Genomic DNA, 10,000 nt, shown 5'->3' on the forward strand with positions numbered 1-10,000 from the left:
GTTCATGAGACACGAGTTTACCCTGAGCAGACGGGTTGGACAGGGCCCGGATCCCTTCAGAGAGGCCGGTGAGGGGTTTTCCACGGGTGCCCTGGCAGTCTCGGACGGACCGCACGTTGCAAAACGAGGGGCCAGGTGTAACTGTGTGTGTTCTGTGTGCGGTCACGGCTGTGTTTAGGCAGTGTGTTTCCACAGTTCCTGAGGGGGTTTGGGGTTCAGGTTTGGGGTTCAGGTTGGGGGTGTGGGGAGGAGGGGGGGGGTCTGCTACACATCCCCAAACCACGGTACTCCATCACACAGATCCCCTGAATCTGAATTCATCAATATCCTAACAAACAAATCAACATTTCTTCAGGAAGCCCTTTTAACTGCTCGAAATCCATAAAAAAAAGAAACAAATAAATAAAAATAAGGCCGCTTCATAGTCGTCCCCCTGCCTATGAGTGCTACTATAACACTGAACATCATAGCTGGGTCTAATTCAGAAAGGACTGCACACAGTACAGTACTGCATCCATATTCCCACAGGAACCAGTTCCCGTAAAAAAAAAAGAAAAAAAAACATCCTATTATCGCCGTACCACACTACACATACGCATATGTATAGCATGTAGATATATAAGAGATAGATAAGATAGATAATATGCACACACTTCAAACCCCGCAAAACAAAAGAAAGAAGGTTCTAGAAGCAAATCAACCCCTGCTTGTCCGGCTGCTAAAGAGTTTGACTGCCGAGGGTCCTCGCTTCCTTCCACGCAGCGCAGAGGGATTGTGGGTACTGCTGCCGAACGCGCCCACCCAGTTGCCTGCCGCCCCTCCCCAGAGCACAGAATTGTGGGAAGTTGGGGGGGTCGAGGGGGGGAGGGGGGGGGGGGTTCTTATTTCTTCTGGGGAGTGCTGAGTTTCTGCATGCCTCGAATCTTGTCCAGGAGCGCAGTCACAAAGTCCTGAAGGAAATGGGGGTGGGAATTGCGGCAGCCAGGATGAGACGGAATTACGCTCAATTTCACTTCGCCGGTTTGAGTCATTACTGTTAATTATGCTTTCTTCGAGGTCCTCATTCAGGGACTTTGGAGCGCAACGTTAATTTAATTTTCATTAGTACTTACAGCAGTGTTTCTGTCAATGTATTCTATTATCCTCACCGTGGTCTCAAACAGGAAATGTGCAAAATATACGAGTCTTATTTAAAAGGCGACCCGCAACATCTACGGTTATATTTGACTACAAATATGGAAATGGATCTGTACTTACATCAGTAGGTTTGTAGCAGTCTACCAGCAATTCCTGCAAAAACAGATTTAGAAAGAAAGGTAAAATCAGAAGAAATTTTTGCATTTACCGAATTGTCAACCTGTAGTTTCCCTTGGATTGACTTTTGCAACAACAGCAAAAGCATCAAGCAGCATCAAGTCTAGTCATGTTGCTAATCAGAAAGAATTTTCAACAAACAGCTACTGCACCATAGTTAGCCAATTTCTGACTGTACATTCAGATTGGTCTGAAACGTGCTTGATTGGCTTTGCCTCTTGGTGTGTGGATCGCGGTGCCAAAATAAGACAGGTTTTTCAGGGTTTCACTACCCCTTTCAGCAAAAACAGGTGCAAGCATTTCAAAAGCCTACACTCATGCCAACCCTTGTCAGAGAACATTGGAGCCACAATGGTAGTTTGATAGTTTAATGGAGATAATTAAATGTAGAACAGTATGCTAATTGCATAACGATAGAACAAAGAAAGTCCCATATCCCACTTCCTGCAATTGGAAGACAGAACTGCAGGTTCAAAAAAACGAGGTCATGAAAAATGTATGGCCCTCTCCGTACTCTGATCTGATCACAAGCTGGAGTTGATCAGACACAGATCTCAAGGACCTCAATAAACAAACTAGGACCTCAATAAAAGATGAAAGGATTTTGAAATCCACAATGGTAGTCTGTACGTGGTAGCTCGGATACGGACACAAGGCCTTAGCGCTTCCGGCTTTCCGGCAGACATTTTGGGGGGGGGGGGGAGTGCCTGTAAATTCAGCGAACGGTCGGAGAGCCTGGACCGTACCTTCACCCTGGAGGCCCGGTCCCCATCGCTGGGCATGTCCAGGAGCTCGTCCACATCGATCTCCAGCTCCGGGATGGCCTCCTCCTGGTGCGCACACGCAGGGCGGAGAAAGAGAGGATGAAGAGGATGAGGAGGAGATGCATTCATTTCGTAATTTGTAATGTCATTTTTGTCATTTAAATGGCAGCACAATCTATTCACTGGCTCACTCAGGACCTACTTTTTGAGAAACTCTGGGTGCCCCCTCTGTAACGACAATGGATATGCCACAAAAAAGCCCCCACCTTCCTCTCGCTAACTTGGCCCCTGATACTTGCAGACAAATTTACTGTCTTCCTCAAATATTAAAGAGTTGGCATGGCTTAACTAGGGTAACTAATGGCAACTGTTTGCCTTGCCCTCTCAACGATCACAATTTCCCAGCGTGTAAGACAAAAGCTTCAGACTAAGAAAGGAGATGGACTGCACTATGATTTCAGAGTCAGCTCAACTTCAACTGCTTCTCGCAATTTCAATGCCAGTGCCTCAAAATCCTTCTCTCCTAGAAATCACAGTAATTAGATACCAAAAAGCAGCGTTATTGAAGGGTAAGTGTAGTTGGCCTTTTCAGAAACACAGTTCAGGCAACATGTCCCACAAGTGAACTGACACTACACCCGTCTGTTACAAAGTCCATGAAAAGAAACGCGTATTCCACCCCTGCCTGACACAAAGGCTGTGACATTAAGCAGCACTGTGTAACATTAACTGTGATGGATAGTTTGGATGCTCATCCTAACGATCAATCAGGTGACACATTTCTTAAACTTTTATTTGCTCCTTACCACTCAAGGGTGTTTTATTATGTGATGAAACTCCCTCTTTTAATGTCTCTTAAATCTTTTGTTTGTTATTGGAAATGTAAATATTAGTATTACAGCTATGCAGATGACTACTAGCAACGTTTTGGCTACTTTTGGTTCAGTTGAAGCCAAGGGACTCATTTTTCATCACAGGGTGACATTATTGTAATTGTATTGTAATTATTTTTATTATTATGATTATTATTATTATTGTCAGCAGCAGCAGTAGTAGTAGTACTTGCAAAGGGGTTTAAATAGTAGTACTGTTTCAGGTGCACGCGCATATCAGAACTACTGTTTATCAGGCTAAATGTTTTAGGGCTCATATGCACAATTACAAAACACAAAACCGTCATTGCAATATTCCCCCCGCAATGACAGTTCCTTGCCTCGTCCTGAGCTAGCATGGTTAGCTTCCGCGGCCACAGATTGACTGTGTTAGCGAAAGTGGGAGAGAGGTGCAGCTAGCTACAGTAGAGGCAGAGAAAATAAGCTTGTGGAAGCTGTGCACATCTGGCTCATTAGCATGGCATGCCTGCTGTAGCCCAGGGAATGGCTCTCTTCGCTCTCCAACAGCATTTCACACAGGAAGAATGTTGGCCTTATCCCCCGAAAACATAAACAAGCCCCACTGATCTCAGCCCGCCTTTCAATGTGATAACTGAACCCATGAATTATCACAGTATTTTGGTGTGAGTGGTTGGTGGGGGGGGGGGGAGGGGGGCTTTTTAAATGGCTGGGCTGTTTTCAGAAAGCCACAGCTTGTTAAAAAGGCAATATGGATGGATAATAGATAACCTAAAGGCACTTCTTTCTGGATCAGCACACAGGATTTCCATTTCTCCCGGGTGAAATTTCCATGGAAATGGACGTATGGAAATGAGTAACTGATGGCTCGGGTACCAGGACGTATCACTACTGACTCAAGAATGAGTCAAGTGTTGGTAGTTTACTTTTGCAGGCTATCATTTTGTTCTTAAATTATCTTCTTCTTTTTTTTTACATTAGAGCAAAGCTATAAACGTGACTGCATTGTATAAAACTGAAATGACTGAACATGTTATTTGCAGGGAAAAGTATGGCCCTTATGTCCGTACTGTCACACGCCCAAAACCAGAATGGCGGCTGATGCCGTTATGTATTACAGCGTGGTGTGAGAGCATGATTTTCCACTGTGCGGCCAACTGCCCATCACACGGCACTGAGGGTCTGAATTCAAGCCTAGGGAAGCCACTATGTAACTGTAAACTGACATTTTAAAAGCAGAACAAGGCTGACTAATTTATGTGGCATGTCTTGTTTTAGTCTAATTCTTAAACGGCTATACGTTGGCCCAGCACCCTTTGCTATGTGTGTGGCCAGTGTACTTTACTATATTTCACAGTGCTGATAGCAGAATTACAGGCTAATCGCTCCACTACACTACATTATGAGCCTCTTAGAACATTCTTATGTCTCCTAGTTTGATTTTTATTTTGACCTTGTGTACAGCACGGCTTATTGCCATGTTCAGCATGTCCTCTGTTCTTTTTGTGAGCTTTTATCCGTCTCTGTCTCACTCCCTTCCTCTGGCAGACTCCTCCCCAGTGTTAAAAATACTTCATGGTGATTCTGGGCAGCTGAGGCTCCGATTACACACACCCCACACTCTCTACATATAAACCAAAGTTTCCACTTTTTCAATAAAGTATGGTTAAACAACAGGCTTTTTCATTTTACCCATCCTACTCTCAGTCTATCCTTTTTTTCCACCACTCAGCACAATGGGCTGAGTGTGTGTGTGCGTGTGTGTGCATACGTGTGCGAGTGTGTGTGCATACGTGTGCGCGTGTGTGCGTGTGCACGTTTCCCTTCCTTATAGATTTGATCAGATTTGGACAGACAGAGAAACACACACACACACACAAAAGCCATTGTGCGGCCATTTGTGGGGACTTCCTATTGACTCCTGTTCAACTTCATGTACTGTGAAAGTGAAAATAATACAGCACACATCTGTAAAAATGATATTCCTGTCACACACCATGCGACTGCTTGTACGACTTGGGTATCATTACCCTTTTGTATTCTGTCATTCCCCCTGTACTCTGTGACTTTCCTGCGTTTCTCCCTCTCCCTCTTTCTCCCCCCAGCTCAGAGTGAACCCGACCAGCTGTCCCTGCACCTGCCCCTCTGCCTCTTACCCCCCTCTGCCCAACTATTCCCCCTCCCAAACACAGTCACATTCATACAGAACCAAACACAGATGCATTGACAGAGACAGATTCTGGATTCTTTTCACTCAGTCTCTCTCTCTCGCTCTCTCTCTCTTGCTCTCTCTCTCTCCCTCGCTCTCTCTCTCTTGCTCTCTCTCTCTCCCTCGCTCTCTCTCGCTCAGCTTCTCTCTCCCTCTCTCTCCCGCTCAGCTTCTCTCTCTCAGTCATAAGCACACACACACAGACAAAAACTCTTCCACACACTACACCCACTAACATAATGTACTGACACAGACAGACAATTCACTCACACACACATACACACACATAGACATACAGTCACACACACACACAGCTACATGAGCAGACAAACTCTTCTTCTACACACTGAACCCACTAACATAATGTACTGACACAGATAGAAAATTCACTCACACACACACAGACACACACACACACCTTTACACTGACCTCCTGACTCTCAGCGCAAGCTGAAACAGGAACTGAATCCTGATTAAATGTGAGACCTCACAGCTAAACTTAGAGTCTGGTGGGGGAGGGGAAGGCGGGTGCCGGTGAGAGAATGGCGAGCTAAGTGGATGCGGAGGGTTAAGGAATTTAAAGACCCCGGATATACCGTACGATTAGCGTTTAGGTCACCGCCGTCACGTCTGTAACGAGGCCCGGAGAAAGAGGGGCAGAGAGCAGCGATGAACAGAACGGACAACAGCAAAGAGAAAGACAGAGAAACGAACGGAGAGAAAGATAAATTGAAAACAACATGCAGAGGAAAAAGATATTGAGATGCAGGCCTAGAGGAAGGCAGATAGTCAGTCTCTGCTAATAACGCATCGCTGCCCGCATTACTGTGTGTCAGCCGGCTGGCTGAGCAGCAAGCCACACTGCAAAAACCAAATAAATAACTCTCAACAAGTCCCAGTGCAAATCTCAACAAGTCTCACTGTATATTTATAAGACGATAAAGTATTTTTTTCTGTTATTTCTTTGCTAAATATGACAGACGGTCAAAGGGATAAGATTCTTTTTTGAGATCGGCCAATGGGGCAAGAACAGTTCCTTGTCAGGGAAAACGGTAAACCTAAAAAAAAAGCTGTAATATTTAATGCTCATGACCGCTGTGAGCCTGGTTTGTCAGTGTTGGCAGTGTTAGACGGGCTGAGGCGCTGCACCACGAGAGCCGTGCTCCTGCCTCAACAAGAGGGAGCCACGTGCTGCAGGCCGTCACTGAGGGAGAGCGCAGGGAGCGGGGGCAGGGAGCGGGGGGTAAGAGGGCAGGGAGCGGGGGGTAAGAGCGCAGGGAGCGGGGGTAAGAGCACAGGGAGCGGGGGCAGGGGTAAGAGGGCAGATAGTGGGGGTAAGAGGGCAGGGAGTGGGGGTAAGAGGGCAGGGAGTGGGGGTAAGAGCACAGGGAGCGGGGGTAAGAGCACAGGGAGTGGGGGTAAGAGCACAGGGAGCGGGGGTAAGAGGGCAGGGAGTGGGGGTAAGAGGGCAGGGAGCGGGGGTAAGAGGGCAGGGAGCGGGGGTAAGAGGGCAGAGAGCAGGGGGTAAGAGGGCAGGGAGCGGGGGTAAGAGGGCAGGGAGCGGGGGTAAGAGGGCAGAGAGCAGGGGGTAAGAGGGCAGGGAGCGGGGGGTAAGAGGGCAGGGAGCGGGGGCAGGGAGCGGGGGTAAGAGGGCAGGGAGCGGGGGTAAGAGCACAGGGAGTGGGGGTAAGAAGGCAGGGAGTGGGGGTAAGAGCACAGGGAGCGGGGGTAAGAGGGCAGAGAGCAGGGGGTAAGAGGGCAGAGAGCAGGGGGTAAGAGGGCAGGGAGCGGGGGTAAGAAGGCAGGGAGTGGGGGTAAGAGGGCAGGGAGCGGGGGTAAGAAGGCAGGGAGCGGGGGTAAGAGGGCAGGGAGCGGGGGTAAGAGGGCAGGGAGCGGGGGTAAGAAGGCAGGGAGTGGGGGTAAGAGCGCAGGGAGCGGGGGTAAGAAGGCAGGGAGTGGGGGTAAGAGGGCAGGGAGCGGGGGTAAGAGGGCAGGGAGCGGGGGTAAGAGGGCAGGGAGCGGGGGTAAGAGGGCAGGGAGCGGGGGTAAGAGGGCACAGGTAGCGGGGGTAAGAGGGCACAGGGGGGCAGAGAGTATGCAGGACAGATGGGGGAGGGGGGGTAAAGTGAGACGAAGCAACTGGAGAAACAAAGACTGAAAGGTCAAGTGAAAAGCCAGTCTGTTTTCAGGCTCTGTTATTATAAAGTGTACATATAGTATTATATATATGCTTGTTATGAGGTATGCGTGTACTACCGAAGCTGGACCTTAAAGCATAAAAAACACCATATACACAGCAAGCCTTTTTTTTTTTTTCGTCTGGCTGTGTTCAGAAATTTCTGCCATCTTGTTTTTGTACTTTTCCACAGCGGGGAAGTAATGCCCCCCCCCCCCTTTTCCACCCACAGTATTTCACCTTAAGTACTGCAGTCAGTAATTCAGCACCGTGGCAGAAATAAAACTCACATTACCAATCAACATAAACACGAAAACAGCTACTCAGAAAACCACAACTCAAAACACAATTACAACCACACAAAGCGATCATTATGACATTACATCTACATCTACAAAACGTAAATCACACCAAAACAACAAATCCATTTATAATGGGGGAAGAAATACACCACATGACCACAATGACATCTTCAGCTGGATGACAACTGTGGAGGAGAACTTAATGGAACTCGACACCGCAACTGTTCAGCGAGAACTGCAACGGCAATTTAGCCCCGGAACTGAACTACCCTTCTGGGGAATCGTGTGTAAAGTAAAGAACTACAAAAACCCAACCCAAAGAAACATTAGCATGACATCTAAACCTCTTATTCATCTCATCATGGTTATCTCATCCAAGCAAGTGCCCTTCTAGAAATCCCTCCACCCAGTGAGCAGAGACTGGAGAGTGAGCAGTTTTTGCCTAAATGAGTGAGAGAGCTCCAGGACAGAGGGGGAGAGAGCTCCAGGATGGGGGGGAGAGAGCTCCAGGATGGGGGGGAGAGAGCTCCAGGATGGGGGGAGAGAGCTCCAGGATGGGGGGAGAGAGCTCCAGGATGGGGGGGGAGAGATCCAGGATGGGGGGGGGGAGAGCTCCAGGACAGAGGGGGGAGAGCTCCAGGATGGGGGGAGAGTGCTCCAGGATGGGGTGTAGAGAGCTCCAGGATGGGGGGAGAGTGCTCCAGGATGGGGTGTAGAGAGCTCCAGGATGGGGGGAGAGTGCTCCAGGATGGGGGGTAGAGAGCTCCAGGACAGGGGGAGAGAGCTCCAGGATGGGGGTAGAGAGCTCCAGGACAGGGGGAGAGAGCTCCAGGATGGGGGTAGAGAGAGCTCCAGGATGGGGGTAGAGAGCTCCAGGACAGAGGGGGAGAGAGCTCCAGGATGGGGGGGAGAGAGCTCCAGGATGGGGGGAGAGAGCTCCAGGAGGATGGGGGGGAGAGAGCTCCAGGATGGGGGGGTAGAGAGCTCCAGGATGGGGGGAGAGAGCTCCAGGATGGTGGGGAGAGAGCTCCAGGATGGTGGGGAGAGAGCTCCAGGATGGGGGGAGAGAGAGCTCCAGGATGGGGGGCGAGGGAGCAGGATGGGGGGGAGAGAGCTCCAGGATGGGGGGGAGAGATCTCCAGGACAGAGGAAGAGGGCGCAGGATGGGGGGAGAGGGCGCAGGATGGGGGGAGAGGGTGCAGGACAGAGGAAGAGGGCGCAGGATGGTGGAGAGAGGGCGCAGGACAGAGGAAGAGGGCGCAGGATGGGGGGGAGAGGGCGCAGGACGTGGGCCCGGGGCCCGGGGCCCGTGGGTCGCTGAGCCCTGTCAGTCAGGGACAATGCGCTGTGACAGTATGAGGGCGGGTGGGTCCTGGCAGCGCACTCCGCCACGCACACGGCCAGCCTCTCAGCGCAGGGAGAGGCCCACAGCTGCAACAGCACCAGGCCCTCTGACCCCGAGAGGGTCAACCGATCGCACGGGGGGCGCTGTTATTGTGCCCTCCGGTCAGGAAATTCAAACCTGCCTGCTGCGTGAACTGCACATTTCTGTAAGGGCAACCAGCTGCTCTGGCCGAAGGCTTTCACAAAATAACAAAATCATAAATATGCTATGACAGCAATGTAAATAATTAAACTAGTGAGGACAGTGCTGGGCTTCATAACATATAGATTATATTCATGTTCCACAGCATATCCATTAATCTTACAGTACAGAAAGGGAATCTGGAAGAACTATTGAATGAATAGTTGCTGAAATGTAGATAGAGTACCATGCAGCTTGCAGTGTAGCACTATGGGAAAAAACTCAGTGCTACACGCCTAGAAGGTTTTTGCAACTACTATGTTGACTAGGGTGTCATAATTACTTATCTGAACCCGCTTATCCTGAACAGGGTCATGGGGGGGGCTGGAGCCTATCCCAGCATACATTGGGCGAAAGGCAGGAATACACCCTGGACAGGTCACCAGTCCATCGCAGGGCACACACACCATTCACTTACACACTCATACCCACGGGCAATTTAGACTCTCCAATCAGCCTAACCTGCATGTCTTTGGACTGTGGGAGGAAACCGGAGTACCCGGAGGAAACCCACGCAGACACGGGGAGAACATGCAAACTCCGCACAGAGAGGCCCCGGCCGATGGGGATTCAAACCCAGGACTTCCTTGCTGTGAGGCGGCAGTGCTACCCACTGCACCATCCGTGCCGCCCTACTTCAATTCTAACCTAGAAATAAATGTAATAAAAAATATCTATGAATGGATTATTACTTTAAAAACATTGGATGTAGTTTGGGGGCAGGTCGCTACAAACAATAGGCTTTATTTCACAGCCCATGAATTAGCTAGTATTTACTGGGATAATAAGAGGCACTTAT

The 10,000-nt window shown here is 49.4% G+C and overlaps 1 protein-coding gene across 2 annotated transcripts in view; it reads right to left on the reverse strand.

The window, feature by feature from the left end:
* Positions 1–6: 6 nt before the first annotated feature.
* ppp1r14bb (protein phosphatase 1, regulatory (inhibitor) subunit 14Bb) overlaps positions 7–10,000 on the reverse strand; it is a 20,321-nt gene continuing 10,327 nt past the window's right edge. For both annotated transcript variants that reach the window (XM_061236010.1, XM_061236011.1), the window contains 3 exons: positions 2,061–2,144; positions 1,258–1,290; positions 7–950 (listed from right to left, as the gene is read on the reverse strand). In XM_061236010.1, the coding sequence (XP_061091994.1) occupies positions 882–950; positions 1,258–1,290; positions 2,061–2,144 (186 nt within the window). In that variant the 3' untranslated portion in view covers positions 7–881. The remainder of the gene's footprint in view (positions 951–1,257; positions 1,291–2,060; positions 2,145–10,000) is intronic.

The sequence above is a fragment of the Conger conger genome, chromosome 3 (assembly GCF_963514075.1).
Source record: "Conger conger chromosome 3, fConCon1.1, whole genome shotgun sequence".
NCBI lineage: Eukaryota > Metazoa > Chordata > Actinopteri > Anguilliformes > Congridae > Conger > Conger conger.